The following is a 20,192-nucleotide window of genomic DNA, read 5'->3' on the forward strand; positions in this document are numbered from 1 at the left end:
GAGCCCAGGTATTAAGACAAAAAGAGAAGCAGCGGATAAGATAGGCTCCGAGATTATGTTTATTCAGACGGCAAACACAATGCTCTTTCTTGGGTTTTTTATAGTGAAAAATTTGTGTTAGTGTCCTGATGTTCATAGTATAGTATAAAAACAGTGCAATCAACTGAATAATTTTCATACAGTTGTAATTCACTTCAGTTCTTAATTAGCTTTATAGCCATACAACTTCCACATAAGCTTTAAGAGTGCAGTTGTGCCTGTCAAATCATATTAGTTATGCAACAGATACTACCTTCAGGGCTCCCAAAGTACGACTGACCGTGCAAAATTTCGGCTACAAACAATAATTCCAGATGACAGTATTCCCTTGATCCCTGTATATAGAGGAGGGAATTGCAAGAGCAGAGGTTGTTATCATCACGTGTTATTTATTACATAACTGGGTAAAACAAAAATATGCTTTTGCTTTGCTGCTAACCTGTGGGAGAAACACGTTCCCTGAAGCATTACATTGTCATATCTCAGGGATACCTTGGATGAAAAGAGTGTATTTAAAATGAGTTTTACTTGTAGTTTTGGAAGCATGGATTGGAAAGCAAGTTGTTGTGAGGTTTTATCCTAGTTATTAATTCATCAAAGCAGATGTGACAGAAATAATCATTTCTAAATCTCTAGGGCAAACTCAATTTTACTTTGAGACTTTCCCTGTACAAGGCTTATGATATAAACACCAAGAAAAAAAACAACTCTCTTTCTGTCATCATCCAATTCAGAGAAGTCAAAGCTCTTGACAATTGAAAAGTCAAAGCTCTTGAGAACTAAGCAGTCTCTAGTACTTCACATGAGAAAGTTGTCCACTTTAGCTCCAGAGGTACGAAGAGGTGACTGCTTGTTGTAAATGCTGGTACCGCAGATATGTCAAGAGCACAGAGGAAGTTCTGAGAGCAGCAGCAACTGAATAATTGAAAGGCTTGAATGGGCTCTGTCAGTGACTCAATCTAGACTACTGGACACAGGTAGCCCAGCTAAAGTGGATGCTAATAGTTATTATGAGTATAAGCTGAAGATATTCCAAGGCTGAGAGGGCGCTATGTTAGGTATGGGACTCTCTGGGAGCAGAATTTTGAGTAAAGATTTGTTTTTAAGCAAGGGAAAACTTAAGCTGATGAGCAAACAAAATTCCCAAAGAATAAGCTCCATGCTGCTCAGCAAACTAGCAGGAACTCCATTTTTAATAATGTGAGATTATATTGACCAAAGCATTAGGGACTGTACTGTTGGTAGCAGGCTTGCCTTGGCACAGCAAAGAATTTACAGTTTGATAAATGCATGTATTTTTCTGTTTCCAAGGAAAGCGACAAAAGCATGTTAACAGACTGCTTTGCCTTACTGTAGTTAGGAACTGGAACTGTAAGTCACCAGATGAAGCTTGTTATCCTTTTCACCACCTGTCACCCATCCGGATGCCCAAGCATATGCCAAAATATCTATTTTAATTCCAACTGAAACAATACAAAGAAATAAGAAAACATAAATAACAATGACATAGTATATAGATTACACAGAAAGTTTATTCTGTGAGATTCTTAAAGTATTATAGGCACTTATTCATATGTATAAACTGTATGTAAATTAGTAACAAGAGTTCCACCCTATAGTGCTATAAAGTTTCTCTTTGAGGAATATGAAGATAAAAATGTTTGTGTGGTTTTGTGCTCTGAAATTCTGATTCAGTTTGACTTGAGATTGTTGGCTTTCCATTAAAGATGGTATTTTCATTTGGTATGTAACATTAGTTATAACCTTAAGTACAGGATTTCTGTTTTTTTTTTAAAAATCTGGACACAGTAAGACTGCTGGATGAGCAGTTTCTGAATCCTAGAGCAAGACCTACAGGCAGAAGTTTTAATGACACTTTTGAAAAGCAAGAGAGGAGTTGTACAATTTAAATCTCATTTTCAAAGCTAAATTTGGGCTTTAACCTCAAAGTATGCTGCATAGCCTTACAAGTTCTTGAGGACTGAGGTATAAAATGAAAATACTGATTGGGAGGTATGGCACAAAGCCTCACTACATCGTTCATGTTATCAATAGCTGATCTCTAAAATAAAATCCACTGAAAATACCAGAACAACACTTTCCTTACTATCAGGCAATTTGCATGGAAGTTTACAGTGAATCCAGTTCCAGCTGCTGAAAAATTAAAAAAAAACAAACCACCACCTTAGTTATACATTGTCAGAATACCACTTGAAAACTATTTGAATATTTTTAACATATTATTAATAATACCATATACCATTAACTATTTAGAAATTGGATTAAAACAGAATGAGTCTAGACATACCTACCAATCTTCTGTTGAACGGCACTTTAGTTCAGATAAAAGCTGCTTTCAGCAACTTGAGAGGAAGCAGCAAACCAAGCCCTTTTGAGATCATTGCCAGCTTTTGTCTTAAATAAGTAGATTTAGTTTCAGCTTCATCCCACTGACTGATAAGATAAACCACCTGGACATGTTTTTTTCCTAAACTGCTTTCTTTGGGGGGGGTGGGGACGGGGACAATTAGGAATGACTTCAGTTCAACTGTGGCTGCTTGTGGGTGCTCTTAAGCACTGACTATTTTGGTCAAACTAAAATTCATTTAATATTTAAAAATATGTATATATCTTTGGTAAGCAGTGGTGCTGTTCATCAAGATATCATTTTTTTTTCTGACACATGATCACAAATTTTAAAGGCTGTTAATCCTTTGCCTCACTGTTTTTGTGAGACATGTAGCATCTTTTTGCTGCACAGGATAAAATTAAACACTACAGTTTAGTATATGTTGTATCTGTCAAAAATAAACACATATGGAGTGAAACCTTTTCATTATTGAAATGAATGATGAATCTGTGACTGCCCTTTGTATAGACAAAAATTTATGTATATTGTTGAAGAGTAATAGCAATGGTAAAATCAAGACATTTTAATAGGAATTTTGACAACTGAAAATGTGTTTTTCAGAAAACCTATTAGTTGTATGTGTAAATCTTAATATCAGGAGCAACTTAAAATACAGTTTCATTTCATGTTAGGAAATTCACTCCAAACAAACATGAATATTGCTCTGACTCATGACAGCCTTTCACTATAAAGCCCAAACACATTTTAGTAGTTAAATTCAGGTATCAAGTAAAAGTAATGAGATTATTTTTTTCACAATGCACATATTACTTATGTTAATCTGATATTAGATATATTTTGATCAGTGAATATCTTAATGTTTTTCTCCCATGCTATATTGCAACAGCTGCCTTACAGAGGGGCAAGAACACTCGCAAAGTGGATATGTTGAGTTGAACTTCGTTAGGTGTGAAATGTGGTGTCTCTGTTGCTGGAAATAGGCTAATTGTGTTCTTCTGGTGTGGTTCTGGTAGCTTATGTATGGAGGATGTTGCCACCATCCTGAACCTTCTTTTGTTTCCAAACTTAAATCGGTGTTTTTCATAGGTGCTTCTCATTAGATATGCCCAGACTTTAAATGGTTTTGGTAGGTCATGATACAGTATTTTAGTGTGTGTTGGCAATTTCTAAATATTATTAGAATCCTCAAACTCTAGAATGCATATGGGTTTGATTATTCTAGTGCTTACATCTTGAGTAACTTCATATATCATTTTATTCCACAGGAATTTGCTGCACTGACTAAAGAATTAAATGCGTGCAGGGAACAGCTGCTTGAAAAAGAGGAAGAGATTTCAGAACTGAAAGCCGAAAGAAACAATACGAGAGTAAGTATACAGCAGACCTTTTCTGGATATCATATGTGTAAAGCAGGAGGAATATACTTATATATAAATTTAGATCTTCATTTGTATAAATAAGAGGTCAAAATTCCAACCTTTTAATAAGTATATGAGACTTGTAAGGTTCTAAGTAACAGGACATATCTACCACGCACAGTCCTGGAGGAACTAAATGCAGGATATATTACAAAAATAGCAGATTTTGTCTATAACGTGACATGTAGATTCAGTTTAAATGCTTTCTAAAGCAAGGGACTCATGCAGCATTCCAACCCCCGGGGACTGCTTAAGTAGCCTGCACGTATCCTCATCTCTTATCATGGCAAAAGGCAAGGTTACAACAGACCCAGCTTTCCCTTGTGCCTTGGATTTGATCTGAATAAAGATGAGATAAAGGCTGCCACACGTACCGCAGTCAATCTGTTGTTTAGTCTAGATGCAGCCATGTGACCCTTGAAGTAAATGTCATTTGTCATACAGCTGAGTGAGGACAAGATTTCACCCTTAAATTCACCACGTTCTACTTCAATCAGAAGATGTTACTCTGTCTGGGAACAAGAATATGTGATGGCACCTTCTGAAAATTCTCAAATGGTGTACAGAATCGTTTTCAGAATAAAATAATTTGCACATGCAAGTATCTGGGCAAAGGCAGAATTGATCAAGAAATGGAAGAGGGGAGCAGAGAAGGCTTTATGGGGTGTGCAAAGATGTGAGAAAAGAGGTGGAGTAGTCCAAGATCCGACAGGAGTCAAGCTGGTAATGAACATATGGAATAGATCTCAGAGAGGCTGAACACCAAGGATGTTTTCTCACATCCATATTTCATTCTTCTGTGATCTGGGTAACTCTTCCTGGAAGAATCCAAGGAAGGACAGATGATACAGATGCCTACGAAGAGGCAAAGCTGCCCCATCTACTTCCATGCTCGCTTGGAGGTGCAGGAGATGATCACGTTTAGCACAAAAGTCAAAATGGGTTTGGGAAATGTGATGAGAGACATAGGTGAGACCTACTTTTTCTCCCATGACTCTCATACATTCTAAACAGTCCAAAATGACTCCAACAAAAATAGAGTTAACTAGCGTAGAAGCATGTAGGAATTGCACTGCATTCTTTAGGTTTAGCAAACAATCTCAACTACAAATCTGAAAACTTTCTAAAGTTGCTTGAATTATCAGTAACTGCTATGTGTTGGTTATTTTAGTATTTAAGGTAAAAATAGTAAAGTCAATTAAGAAAATAATTTACATAGAATAAGGAATACTTTGTGTTAATTTCCAGCACAAACTTTTGAATACAGAGATGTAGTTATAATAAACACTAAATTGTACCTGGTCAATAATCTACATATACCCATTCCTGCACAGAATATATATCCATTTGCCTTTCTTTACAGAAAAAAATATCATCTAAACTAAATTTACAATGCCACCTCCTCAGTTGTCCTAAGTTCTTCATAAGCATGTGCACAAAACTGCCTAGCACAATGCTTTTTCCATTTCACTGCAAAACCCATTGAACACCAACGTTGGTATATTAAAACTGCAGTGTACCAATCCTTACCATGTATTGGATGTAAGCAGCGCAGACTAGCAAAAATCCCAAGACAGCCTAGTAGCCAAAGAGAGTCACTTGCCAAACGACTGTGAGAAAAAAGGAGGATGAGTCAACTGCAAGTCATCACCTAAGTCAGACTGAGCTCTGTCATAGACACTTTCTGTGCAAACCAAGAAGCTTAAAGATCATCCATTCTTGTGTTATGTAAAAGAAAAGTTGGTAAGAGATTTTCCAGGGGAACTAATACCAACGAATGAGAGTTATAGAGCATGATAATTCTTGTAAGAAGTCCTTGCAGTTAAAATTAGTAAACTCTACCAGCATGTCTTCCAAATGAGGATGAAGCTAGCTATTGGAGATGAAAAGATTTAGGCTATGAAAAAATACAGGAATTGCAGGAGATGTTACAGTAAACAAGAGGGGGAGATACGGTCCAAGTATTAGTGGGGAAGGAGAGAGAAAAAATTCAGACATGCCTTACCCTGACCTCTAGCATTTTCATTAAGAAGTGATTACTCCATCATATGTTCTTGCCAGGCTCTAAGCTGCTATATGCCACATTAGTTTCCAGAGTTTGCTGTAATATTCATGCTGTCTTCTATAGGGTCCTGTACATGTCTTTTATAGGGACAGTCCAGCATTTTAGATACAAACCTGTTGTCTTCAGAATACAGTCTCAATAACATGCTAGTGATGAGATTTCTAGCAACATTCATTGTGAAGGCATTGCCTATAAAGAGGCACTTCTGCAAACTGAGATTTATGCTGTTATTCATGCAAAACTGCATAAATATTTTGTAAGAAAAAGTTGCTCCAAAAATTTTCTGTTAACTAAGCAAAGATTCTAATAAAATAATAATATTTGGAGGACTACGGATACATTTCTGCAATGAGGAAATTAAATGTCTGTTCTGATATAGAGAGTTAGGCCAACTAAAGCTCCTTTCTTCCATCCCAATAGTATTCACACTTAACCCAGCTCTAGCTTGGCTACGCCAGCAAGGCTTACCTGCCCCCCCCAGGTCATGCTCATGCATAACCACGTGCCGTGGAACTACTCACTACAGCCACTTCCATCCCAAGTAACACTTCCTTACTACTTTCAAATAAAGAGAGTCTGTCCCAAATTCTCAGATGGCTGTTTCTGATGTTTTCAATCCAGCCTTTTATCTCCCTCGGATAACAAAGTAAAGATACTGTTGGAAGCACCTACTGGTTCAAACTGAAAACCAGCAAGACGAAATAGAAGTGGAAACTCTGTTAGGTTCTGACCACACACTAGCCTTCTACTCCATTTTACATTTACAGTTATGCCTAACTGGCTGGTTTTTTCTTTATTCTTGACACACACCTATGTGTGTGTTTATTTCTTGCAAACAGCCTCATACAGTTTTAGCCAACCCCAAACAACACCACACATCCTGATTTGCCACTCCATGCCACGCTGCAGTTGCAGACCCTGACAGTAACGTGTATCAGAGACACCATGATGGAATTACATTCTTTGGGACTCATACACTCCAGGTCTTGGCCAAAATGCCAGGGCTTAAACCTTATCCCGATGTTTAATCAAGTTCCTACTCAATCCTTGTAGCAGCATTCTTAAGCAAAGCTTCCTGATGACCTTTTGCTGTCGAATATGTATTTTTACTGCCTACGATAATTAATTTTTTTCTGACATATTACAGTAGAAATATTTTCTTGTCAAGAACTTAGCTGGCAACTTAATCTGTCAGTCTGTGAGGCAAAATACAAAATGCAGGAGCATATGTATATGCATTGATTGGTGTGGCCTTGCTGACAGGAGGACAAACAGGTTCTCTCTGGAAAATCATTGCGTGTGACTTAGAAGACATATACAAAAATATCTTAATAGAACCTGTTGCAGTTATTTCTCTGGATGTTCTCTAGCCAGAATGATCACCTATAGCATGTGGAAAGATAGCATCTTTTCTGAAGCTGGAACACACAGCAATGTGATCTAGCATATTGTTTAATGGAGATTATGAAATAACACTAATTTGTCTGTACCAAGTTTAAATTAAAATTCAAAGTTATTTTTGTCTCAATCTGCATTCTTTAAAAGTAGAAAAAGTTTGTAGGATTAATTTATTAAATCAGAATATGATTATGAGGAAATCTGGGGGTTGGTTTGGCAGCTGAAACAAAAAAAAATATTACAATACTGATATGGATTGATCTGATTGATTGTGTTTTTTTCACTAGAACAAAAAAAACCAGACACATTCATATTTTTTTTGTATATAGCGTAAAATGTTAAATTGGTCCAAAATATTTTCGTTCAAGCAGTTTTAGAAACAAGAAAAATTAAACCTATATTCATGAATGAAACAGTAGTAACAAAGACAATATCATTGTCTTTCTTTTACTTAATACCTCAGGAGCTGAAGCATTTATTATAGTGAACAAGGCTGACTTAGATTTAATTTTATTCATATTTATTGTCTCAATTCCTTTGTGAATGATTTACGAAACATCTTCAATTAGGCACTGCAATCTTATAATACCCATAGATCAAAACTTAAAGCTATGATTTATGATTAAATTTCCCTTTTATTGTGTTGGAAAAGACTAAGAATATCTTTTAAATTATGGTATTAAAGCCTTTATTTAACTCATTTTCTTAGAGGTCCTTTTACTTACGTGAGTTTGATAGGTGCTGAAACTAAATCGGGAACTCTGTTTTCTTTTTTAAACATGTTAACATGAGTTCTTACAGTCTGAAAGCACTGTACACATGAAATAAGTGCAACTGCTTCCTAAAGTTCTTTAAAGGCAAACCCATTATTACACTAATGTAAATGACAGTAATTTTCATTATTTTTGTATCAATATTATGATCTATCTTATGGACTCGTGTTTCTTCTTTCAAAATAAGAACTTCTGTCACAGAAAACAGGGTGACAATAGATAGTAAATGTAATATATAGTAATTCAATACCTATTTTTTCAGACACTGTATAATCTAATAGTTATTATGTTTGTATTAATTATTCTCGTAATGAACCACTTTTCTTAATTTCTATCTTGATTTCTATTACTTTATACCATTATCCTGATTATTGCATTTTCTTTCATACTTTTGCTTCACACATGTGTGCTTCCATTAAGGATTTAGGTTGCCAGGATTTTCTTTTCTGTCTTAGATGTACAGAAAGACAGATGTGGGGTATATGCTGTAGTTAGGCTGTAACTTTGTTTTTTCAAAGAAAGATTTTCCCTGGTAATTTACCAGTATAGCTGTTTGAGGTCACCCTAGCTGACCGCGGGTGTAAATCAGTTTCCACCACTGTGGAGCAATGCTGAAGAAAATGACTGATTTTGTGACTGGTTTTAGAGGTAATCTTCAACCCCATGTCTGCTTATTTTACTTGTCTTCTTTGTTTGCACCAGAAATGGAGATTCACTGAACAATGTGCATTCTAAATATAGACTGAAAGGAAATTAAATTTTGCCTATGCTGGTGAGAAATTTTAAGCTGGATCTCAAAAGAGAATTGTATTCTTAGTGGGTTGCACCATTCCTCTAAGGAATCACTTAAGTGAGACAGACTAAGTCTGTCTCATTTAGTAAATTCCTTATCTTTTCTATTTTTTCCCTGTTATCCATTATTTATGCCTCTCCTTTTTGTCTCCATCACCCTCTCCTGATTCTTTAATTTCTGCATTTGCAATTTGCAATTCTTGTTGTGAACATTGTTTTTTTTACAAACAGATTTTTTGAAAATAAAGTTAAGATAAAATATTTTATATTGATTAAAATTCAGTTCCTCTAGTAATACAAACTGAGTCACACTAATTTTAACTTACTGAGTCATCATTCCTAAAAAAGAAGGTTTTAACTTCTTTTATTTTCCATATGTAAATCAGTGTCCATGTAGTAATAATGGTATAGTATAATATAGATAGGTGATAGCCTACACCAGTGTAGTTTATATCATTAAATTTAACCATGCATTTCCTTTTCACAGAAATCGATCACTTCCGTAAGTGCTTTGGAAGTGATTTGAGACATACAGGAAGCCGGGTATATTCTAAAAATTTTCTCTATTCTTGTTGGTTTAGTTCTAATTAACATTTTAAAGATGCTTCATTCCCTCACAAAACATGCACTAGAGCATTTTTCAGTCTTTAAATGATTATTTTTAAACACTCTTTACGCTTATGAAGAGCCCAGAGCTTCAGAAGCCTTCATCCCATTTAGCTAAGATACAATTATCAGCATGGCATCTTGAGCATCCTAAAATGTGCCCAGCATAAGAGTAGAATTCACTTGTCAGATTATTTCATAACTCATTGTCAAGCTTATGCTTTCCAGTAGGAAAGGCATAGCAATGATGTGCGGGTGATGTCCCGCCTGCTGCCGTTGATCTTCATCTTCTTTTCTCTGCAAGCTGCCTGTCCCTCTCAGTGCTTGACAACTGTAGCAGCTTGACACAGTGTGAGGGAGCGGAAAATGCTCAGCAGCACATGACGTTTATTAATGCCAGAGTTTAATTGCAACGTGCTAAAATGCCTGAAGCTGTTTCTAACAATTCTTTTGTAGTTTAAATGAACTACCAGTATTGACACGATGTCATTTTGACATGAAATCTTGGGGTGTGCTCACAAATATTTGGAACAGTAATTCTTGAATTATATCGAGGGGTAGTCCCATCAGGCTGCCCCCATGCCCACAAGATATTGCAAATTCCTTCAGTCATTAAACTTAAACATTTCTTGGACACACCATTGCCTTCAATGTCAATTTTATATGTTTATGTGTCCCTTCCACCACCGTTGTAGCAATAGGACACTTCATAGTTCTGTCAGTAGTTACATTTGCTCTTCCCAGGGAAGCAGGGAAGATTTATTACGTTTTTTTTAAATATAGCTGTAGTTGGGGCAAAGATGGATAAAATAGCAGTATCATTTCAGCAGAGCAGGGGGCAAGCACTTGCCATCAAGTGCTCAGTCACAATCAGATGTTCTGCCCCTTGGGTTATACTCCCCATGGCATGAAGTAATGTGGCACTGGCAGACCTGGCTGAGAATACTCTGCTCAGCTGGATTTGCTGTAAGCAGTGCTCACAATTTGGGGAGAAATACAGTTAACTTTTGTTGAAAAGCACAAATAAGAAATTTTTACAAGCCAGAAACATATGTCAGCATGCCTTCTTGAGCATTCTTGGGGCTGACAGTAAGGAAAATTCCAGTGTTCAGAGGTAGTTTCCAGAAAACGAACAGCTGCAAACTGACTAGCTTGAGTGAATAAGAACAGAAAGAAAAAGCATGAAATGTTCACAAGTAGTGCAGTAATTCTCCACGAGTATTTTGACACTAAGCTGTGACGTCAGCTTGTCTGTCTTTATACAGTAAAAGAGGCAACACATTATTTTGTACTTGATTTAATTAATGACTATGAAATGTATGCAGACATTGAAATATGGGGTTTTTTCACCTCTAAAATGGTAATTCTAAGCTAAAGGCAAAATTAGCTTTTGTGTTTATTAAATGGATGACTTTCATTTGGTTTAGTTTTGTGTATTACACATGTTTGTAACATGGCAGCAACTTAACCTAAAATTAATATACTTATCTGCTGCTGCACAAAGGGCTGGGGTGCTCCACTGTTCATCCCACATGGTAAACTCCTCCATGCTCAACCCATTCAAAATTCTGAGTTCCCACCACTCTACCCTCTTCTCATACTTGAAACCTTATTTAACTGTTTTTTTTCCTCTTCATCACTCTCTTCAAACTCCATTCTTCCTTCTCTTAATAAGGTTTTTGTTTTTCTTCTGTCCATGCTGACTTCAAATTCCCTGTTGAGATCATCTGTCTACACCAGTTCAAAATGGGGTGCTGGATGTATATTCTTTTTTTTTTTTTCTGTGTTTCTTATTTATCTCTGTGCTATAGTTTGTGTGTAATTCCTTCTGTCTTTAAAGTTTTTTCCATATAAAGAATTCTGTGTCACCATCATTTTTATCCTCTCCTAAACCAGATTTTCACATTTTCCCTTCCATTGAAGACTTGTTTACAGGATCTCAGAATTCTCCTCTCCAATCCTCACAGTGTTTGTCTGGGAGATGAGTTGTTTAGGATAGTAGGGCATCAAATACAACAAATTTGCTCCGTGTTAGGCCAATATATAGTTACCAAGGTTTTATTATTATGGTCTCTTTTAGTGGGTGTCAGTTTGAGCTTCAGATAACTACAGACTTATGGAAGGACTGGCCGTTTTTTTTTTCAATTTCCCCAGAATTTCATAGCATTTTGACTGGATTTAGAATGTTCCAGAGGTAGCTATGACGCATTGAAAAGTTTCTGCGTAAAGAAAGGTAGACAAGACAGACAACAGAGCAGGATGAGCCAGCAAGTGGGAATGACTGTGGAGAAGTGTATGTCCACAGCACAGTTCAGTCAGATTCTGGCTACCTCAGGGCTACGGAGTGGGGCAGAGACCTTATTATTGCGTACAAGTATCTACAGGGGGGGGTGAAGGAGGATGGAGCCAGACTCTTTTCAGTGGTTCCCAGTGACAGGACGAGGGTCAATGGGCACAAGTTGGAACATAGGAAGTTCTGTTCAAATACACGGAAAAACTTATTTACAGTTCGGGTGACAGAGCACTGGCACAGGCTGCCCAGGGAGGTTGTGGGGTCCCCTTCTCTGGAGACTTTCAAGACCCGCCTGGATGCAGTCCTGAGTAACGTGCTCTGGGCAATCCTGCTTTGGCAGGGGAGTTGGACTAGATGATCTCTAGAGGTCCCTTCCAACTCCGAAAATTCCATGATTTCGTGATTCCGTGAGTGTGGCTGCAGAGAGAAGGAAATGTTGCAGCTGGATAGTCTCTTTTGAGAGATGGGGCAGAGAGTAGACCATAGCATTAGAAATTGACTGTTGACTTACTTTCCTCCAGCTATCTCCTAAATAACTAGGTGGCCTAGAAAAAATCACAAAAATACATTAATTTAGATCAAAATTTAGAAATTCACTTCTATTCATGATAGCAGTTAATTGTGTACTTAAGTACTCCTGTGAACGGAAATACTGTGTAAGTATTTGGAAGCTATTCTGATCTCATCCAAGTTACAACCTTATCACATCCCCGTACCAAGTTCCCGATGCCTCTGTCATGTCTCTTCAAATTTGCCTGTTACTTTGGACTGCCTCAAATAATTAAAAATCTGCCTAGATCTGCTGTCAGCCCTACAGGGATCAGATGACAAAGCTTGTGAATTTCTTGCTCATTTGCTTTTGACAAATAGGGGCCAACACTTGAATTCAGAAATGGTACAAATACCCTCCTTTCATGAACTGTGTGGACTCATTACAATTCTTAATATATTAACATTGTTTGCACTGTTTTCTGTGAACATTGTGTGTTACTGTAACATAATAACCAGGTGCAAATCTAGACACAAAAAACATGTTTGAAGCAAAGATAACATCAAACCCTCATCATTCCTGACTTAATAGCAATATATCACAAATATAATGTGATTACACTCTGGGTTTCCTCTTCTATGTCTGTTAATTCATGTAATAATAAAGGTTTTTATGTGACTGAGAATAACTATGGATCACAGATAAATATATATCTTTACTATTAGTAGCTATATTAAGAACCACATCGAAGGAAAAATAACAAACAATTATCCATGTAACTTTGAAATTTCCAGTTCATTGACTTAGATATAATTGTATGTTGTAATTGCAATACATTTAACTTGCATTGTGATTCATGAATATCATTACGCTGCTTTAACCTTACAGCTAACCAATTCTCTTTTATGTTCAGATAGTAAGAACAGCAATGGTAGCCCTATGAAAGTATAGACAAATGGGGAATCTTCTATACAACACCAACATAACATTTTATTTTTTTATTTAACCTACAGTAATAATGAAAAATAATTATCATATGTTTTTACAGTAGGTTATTTACAGGTTGTTTTGCAGATATTTACAATAGCCTGAAATTTGTCTTTACAGATCTTTTTGTCTTCCATCATGTTTGTATTACAATAGAGACAATGAACATTTATAGAGCACATGCTAGTGACAAACACCATTAGCCATGGCATTTAAAAAGAATAGTTTTAAAAATTTAATAAAGTATACCATTTGCTTTTACATATTTTGTTAAGTAACTTACAGTATAAATTAAAAATATATTACAGTTAAAGTGAACTAATTATAAACTTTAATATTTTTGCATGATGCTTTAGACTGGTTTTGGTTGCTATTTGGTTGTTAATGCTTATCTATGACTATCACAAAACATATTGTAAATAGGTGCTTAATTTAGTTAAATAGTGACCTTATGCTGAGTGATTTGTTGTTCTCGCTTCTCATAGCAGAGTTTTCAGTGAAATCATGAGTAGATTTCCTATTTTTCTATTTATTCCATCTGATTTAGAATAATGAAATGTTGTCAATAATTCCAGCAGTCTCTCCCACAATGATGTTGCCAAGAAAATTGCCATTTGGTACCATGCACTTTGTAGTTAAAATTTCCATGGCATTTAGGTGCACAAAAATTAATAACCTTTTATATCAAATCCAATAGCTGTTACTGGAGCATTTGGAGTGCCTTGTCTCAAGACACGAAAGGTCACTGAGGATGACAGTGGTGAAACGGCAAGCACAGTCTCCCTCAGGAGTTTCCAGTGAAGTTGAGGTCCTCAAAGCTCTGAAATCTCTGTTTGAGCACCACAAGGCTTTGGATGAAAAGGTACAGTATGGAAAAAAAGCTTACTAAATACACTCTTTAACTTACTTAACTGTGTCCTATGATGCAGCAGAGCAAAAGTATTGTTTGTTAACTTCTTGGAATATGTCCTGTACTTACAGCATTTACACATGTCCAAGGAAATCCATAAAAACGTATTACCAATAGCTGTAATGCAGTTTAGGTCACTTTAGCTATCTTTTGTAGACACTAGTACTGACTTTTCAAAATAAGCAAATCTCACCCCCTACCAGACATGTGTCTCCTATTTAGCACTAAAAAACATGATACCATGGAATTTATTGTTTGTACGAGAAGCTTTTAAGTGATTGTTGAGAAAATGTAGGTATCTCAAAATTTAAAAACACACCGAAGGCAGAATGAGATGTTTCTAACTACATAAAGGAACTAGCATCTTAAAAATTTTTAGGAGGAAAACCTCTTAAGTTTCAGAGACGTTTTTAGCATTTACTACATAAGCACAATGTTCCCTCTACAAGTAGGGAAACCTAAAATGACTAGTAGATCCTTTGTTATCATTGGTAATGAAGGGATTGCAGAATCAAGATAAAAAACACCGATGATAACTGCATCTAGTCATGCTAATTAAGGGTGTCTTTCCACTGGATTCCTGTGCTGGAAAGACTCCTTTGTGTGAATGAATCTTTTTGCAACAATGAGGTATCACCTCAAGTGTTGCTTTACATCCCCTTTCTGTCTAGAAACAAATGCTCAGAAGATGATGTATTTGAATTAGTAAGCGCCTTAAAACTACACATGTAGGGAGCACGGGAGAATCATTCCTCACAAGCAAAGAATCTAGTTCCTTGTGGGGTCTGTCTTGGCTGATTTGCTTGGGCTCATCACTGCGGCTGAGTTGCTTCTCTGTTTGAGACGGTTGGGTAAGCAGGGGAGACGTTGTGCAGCACAGCATCTGAAACTGTTGAGCTGTGTTGTGTCGTTGTTTAACCCGTCAGCAGGTAGAACCACACAGCCGCTCGCCCACTCCACCTAGTTGCGATGGGGGAGAGAATCAGAAGAGTGAAAGTGGGAAAAAACTCATGAGTTGGGATTAAGACAGTTTAATCGGTAGAGCAAAAGCCGTGGGCACAGGCAAAGCAAACCAAGAAATTCATTCTGCTTTTAAATTTTTTTAATGTAACAGGTTAAAATCAATATGCACTTCATTTAAAAATTTTGGAGTGACACAGGTACACATCTTATGCATATAATGGGTCTTGGTCCCAGTGGTAATGATAATTATCAGTGTAGAAAAATAAACCATTTGCAATCTTACTAACAGGAGATTTGTTACATTATAAAACAAGTGTTAAAATTGATTGGCCAAAATTACTTTTTCCTATGTGCTATTCAGCTATGCCTTGTGCCTTGAACCTTTTTTATTTTGATATAATAAATCATATTTTTGTTATAAAACATTATAAAACTTGTTATAAACCTAGCACACATTATTTTCAGGTACAAATCCTGTATAAAATTATGTGTTTATGTTATAGTCTCCCTCTTTAGAAGGACTGGATCAAAGACATTTTATATATCATCCAGATACCTGATAATATAATACTATCACATTATACCACACATTGCAGCATTATTGGGATTTTTATTCAAAAATAATGGAAGTAAAAAAGACTGCATACACCCAAATGTGCTAAAAAGCCTTTATGACATGTGAGTCATCTACTCTACACTTTCTTTGACGGAAAAATGATAGAAGTTGGATTTGTTTCAGACCCTTCAGAAATAAGGTATTAATCCACCTATGAAAATTCTCTGAAGTTATTCAGAGATTGGTAGAATAATGTAAATTGGACCTCCTAGAGGTCATCTGCCCCAACCTTCTGCTCAAAGCAGGGCCAGCTGTTTCAGGTTGCTTGGGGTCCTGTCTAATCAACTTCTGGATATCTCCAGGGAGATATTGATACCCTCATTGTAATTTTTTTTTCTATAATACCTAGCTGGAATTTCCATTGTTGAATCTTACACCTGTTCCCTTTTGTCCTGTCACTCTGCATCTCTAAGAAGAAGCTGGCTTTGCTTTCTCCATGTCTTCTGGATAGCTAGTTGTAGACAGCAGTAAGGTCTCCCATGAACTTTCCCTTCTTAAGTTTGACCAGACCCAGCTCTCTCAGCCTTTTCTCATATGCCATGTGTTCCAGCCCATGACCAACTTGGTGGGCCTTTGTCAAAGTCTGTCAGTGTCTTTCTTGTACAGGGGAGCCCAAAAACAGATGCAGTCTCAAAATCCAGAGGGGAGTAATCATTTCCCTCGACCTGCTGACTGAACTGTGTGTCTGGCCTTATTCACTCCTAGGTCTTTTCTGCAAAACTGCTCTGTCTTTCTCAAGCCTGCCGTGTTGCCTGGGGTTATTCCATTCATAGTTATGGGATGCCACTGGGACTTTGTATCACTGATCACAAACCTCTGAGCCTTGCAGTCTGGCCAATTTTCTATGTGCTTATCCAATTTATAGCTCACCCTTTTCTCTCAGGGTAAATGGAAGATCTTGCAGAAAGACTTGGTAAAGACGAAGTAAATAACATTCACTGTTACTCCCTCATCCATGGAGCCAGTCATCTCATCACACAAGGCAGCAAGGTTGGCCTGATGTCATTTGCCTTTGACAAAGTCTTACTGGCTTTTGCCAATCACCACCTTGTCCTTTATGTGCCTGGAAATGGCTTCCAGGAATATTTGCTCCGTAACCTTCCCAAGACTGGCCAGCTTGTACTTCTCTGGAGCTTCCCAGGATAATTCCTGCCTTTCATGATGGTGGACACAACATTTGTGGCTTTTCCACTCATCAGGAATCTCCCCTGACGCCGTTACCTTTCAAAGATGAAAAAGGCCTCTCAGCACCCTTGGGTGCAGCCAGTCTACTCCCCTATTCCCTTAGACTTATGTATGTCTTGTGCTCCTGTATTGTGGGTTATGCTTCAATCCCACAGATTCTGCCACTACACTCAGGGAGGCTCAAGGGCAGAACTTTGCAGTAAATACTGAGGAAAAAACCCATGGTATATGATATGCTGATATCACAGGAAATAAACATCAGAAAATGCACCCAGAAATGAGGTAGGTTAATGGATAAAGAGTAATGAAAACTGTCAAAAGTGCATTGAAAATGTATCGTGGCCCTTTGCAAATGAATAATGGAAATTTTTCTTTAATTTTTTCTTCACAAAAGAATGTTGACATTGAAACCAATAATTTAGCTGCCACACCCTTGAAAAAGCATAACAAGATATTTTCATTAAAATGTTTGCCTTTTAAATTTACAAAAATCCCAAGAAAGTCTTTCCATTCTTCCTAAATGCAAATTTTCTTTCGTGTTTTCACCTCCTACACTAAAACAGCTTGAGGTGTTGTAACAAGCTCTGCCACAAAACTTGACTGGTCATGCAAGGAATGCTATGTATACAGTACAAGAACTACAAAAGTGTCCTCATTACTACAACAAAATGCAATGAAAAATACAAAACAGACTGGAAGATAGAAAATAAAACATATCAGTTCAGGGTTGGTATTTCCAGGGAGGCCTGCTTAAGTATAAGGAGAATGAGGAATGATACTTTATTTCAAAAAGCCTGTTGGCTCTCTACATATTACATGAAGTCTGGGCTTTGGCTTTACCTTTAGTCCAAAAGGTAAACCACCGCCATGATTGCATTATTCAGAGAAAGCGTGACTGTCATTGACAGTTATTTCAGTGTCTGACAGCTCCTTCAGCATCTGTTCACTCCCTGTAGAACAATGCTGCTTCCCATGCTGGAGAGCCAGTCCTGTTTGGCTGAACCCAATAGGTACATCCTAGTGAGAAGAAAGTAGTAAGGGGATGCTGTCATTCTTACACCGTTATCCATATGAGATCCTGGCTGCGCCAAACAACAGTCTTCGTCGTTGATTCTTGCAGAGTTGTAGTGTGTTTTGTGAGAATTTTCACTTTAGGGCACGGGGATAATGATTAGTTTATAAGTATTTACTCTTTGATGTGGTGCTCAAAGAAATCTCATTGTGTCTCCTTGGGCTAGTTGTGTTGCAGCAAATGAAATTGATACTGCACTAACTGTATTATTATTATTTAGAAATTTAATTTGACAGAAGCTATACATATTTTCAAACATTTTACATAGCTAATTATGCTAAAATTTTTAGAAATCTGAAAACACAGGACATGGGCAGTTCTGCTACCAATTCTAGATTTTCTTCATGTTCAAAGTTAAATTCAATGATTGTATTTTCTAAGTGTAAGGTTAGGTTATGTGCCACAAACAATGAGAATTGTTAACAAAATGCGAAGTTTTAAGCACTAGAGGTTAGGACTGATCATGACTGGGACTGATGTGAAATTCTGACTTAACATTTCTGATAGCCTTTGCTATTGCCTAAGTCACTTGAAATTTGCAGCTGTATTCTGAGGGAAGATAGTCTGTATGGAAACTTCTCTTCAGTTAATCACCCCTGACCTTCTTAATGCTTCAGATCTCAAAGACTTCTCTTACTGCTGCTAAGTACCTGATGTCTTTGGTTTATTTCATGGAATGAAAAGTTGTAGAAATAATGTAAGACAGCACTATGAAATATTTGGGGATATTATATATGAATATACATGGAATAGTTTATAATACAGCAAATGAAAATGAGGTTTACTAGACATCATTGAAGTTGAATAGAAAATAGAAACTTAGATTAACTTCATGGTTAGAATACATATTGAGTATAGAGTAGGTCAGGAAGTACGTATTCCTTATATGCAATTCAGGAAGAACGAAAACTAGAAAAATGGTTATTTTATTTATACCGTTCTATAACTATAATTGACTTCTAATAAGTGTCTGGACATGTTTATTTTCCTGCAGACATTTTTCCTCTTTTGCTTTAAACATTGGATTCAACATTTGAAATGTTCATTTGGAAATGTTTGAAGCAACTTCTTCTCCAAACCCATTTTTTGTCAATTTTTTAGGAAGTTTCCAGTTGATCTTCCCAAAGGAAAGCAACTACCAGGTGTTATTTTCCTAGCTAAGATTAAAAAAACACTGGTTCTCTTAAGATTAATTCACGACAGAAAAGTATACCTAATAGTCTTGCAAATAAAACCAACCTATTCATGTCAACATTATCACTATCTTTTTATTCATTCGCAGATAGCTAGGAGAGCTTTTATTCAATAGACTGTTCAGGGGAAAAAAAAACACAACAGATTCAATTCTAGCATGTGTGTTCTTTAAAAGCTCTTTGTGGGCTGCAGATCTGGAGAGAAAGAAGAAAGAACTTGACAGCAAGGAAAAAAGTGGGTAGCTGTTGCTAGGAGACAGAGAATGTCTGATGTTTTGCACCGACAACAGTGCTAATATGACATTGTCTATGTTACATTTCAAGATAATTTGGTTGCGTTTAAAAGCCAGAGGAATACCCAGTCATCTGGGCACATGCTGGATACACGCTCTAACATGGAGAGAGCAACCCTTTTCTGCTGTGTCTGTGGCACTGTAATGGGAATCTGTCCTTTAAAAATGCATATTATAGCATGTTCTGACAGATCAGGTGACATCTGATCAGTCTTACTTTGTGAAACCTTATTTAGTAAAGCTTTATCTAGTGCCCAAGAGAATAGAAAGACATTGAAGGACTATATGAAATGTAAAGAGTATGTTATTTCTGAAGTGAAAAACACGATCTCACTAAAGTAATGCTTACTTCTATGAACTACAGTTACTCACTTACTGCCTTTGATTTCCAGTAAAGAGAAAACAATGTAATATTCTAGGCATTAATTTCCATTCATCATATGAAAAACAACCCAAATTATCAGATAAAAATAGTTTGCATTTGTTCCATCTCCTTTTTCTCTAACAAGGTAGTGACCAGGAACAACACCCTTTCCAGCACCTCTCAGAAATGAGGATGGTTGGTTGTTTTGTTTTCTGTAACATAAATTTGAAGAGGGAATCCAATAAAAACCTGCTGGAGTGTGTCCAGAGGAGAGCCACGAGAATGATCTGAGGGCTGGAGCACTTCTCCTGTGAGGAGAGGCTGAAAGAGCTGGGGCTGTTCAGCCTGGAGAAGAGAAGGCTCC

The 20,192-nt window shown here is 36.8% G+C and overlaps 1 protein-coding gene across 1 annotated transcript in view; it reads left to right on the forward strand.

Moving 5' to 3' along the window:
- The window catches only part of PPFIA2 (protein tyrosine phosphatase, receptor type, f polypeptide (PTPRF), interacting protein (liprin), alpha 2), a 358,128-nt gene that overhangs the window by 221,597 nt on the left and 116,339 nt on the right, over positions 1-20,192 (forward strand). Inside the window, exons 4-5 of the mRNA XM_009882625.1 lie at positions 3,676-3,777; positions 13,930-14,094. Of these exons, the coding sequence (XP_009880927.1) occupies positions 3,676-3,777; positions 13,930-14,094 (267 nt within the window). The remainder of the gene's footprint in view (positions 1-3,675; positions 3,778-13,929; positions 14,095-20,192) is intronic.

Source organism: Charadrius vociferus, unplaced genomic scaffold (genome assembly GCF_000708025.1).
Source record: "Charadrius vociferus isolate BGI_N301 unplaced genomic scaffold, ASM70802v2 scaffold72, whole genome shotgun sequence".
NCBI lineage: Eukaryota > Metazoa > Chordata > Aves > Charadriiformes > Charadriidae > Charadrius > Charadrius vociferus.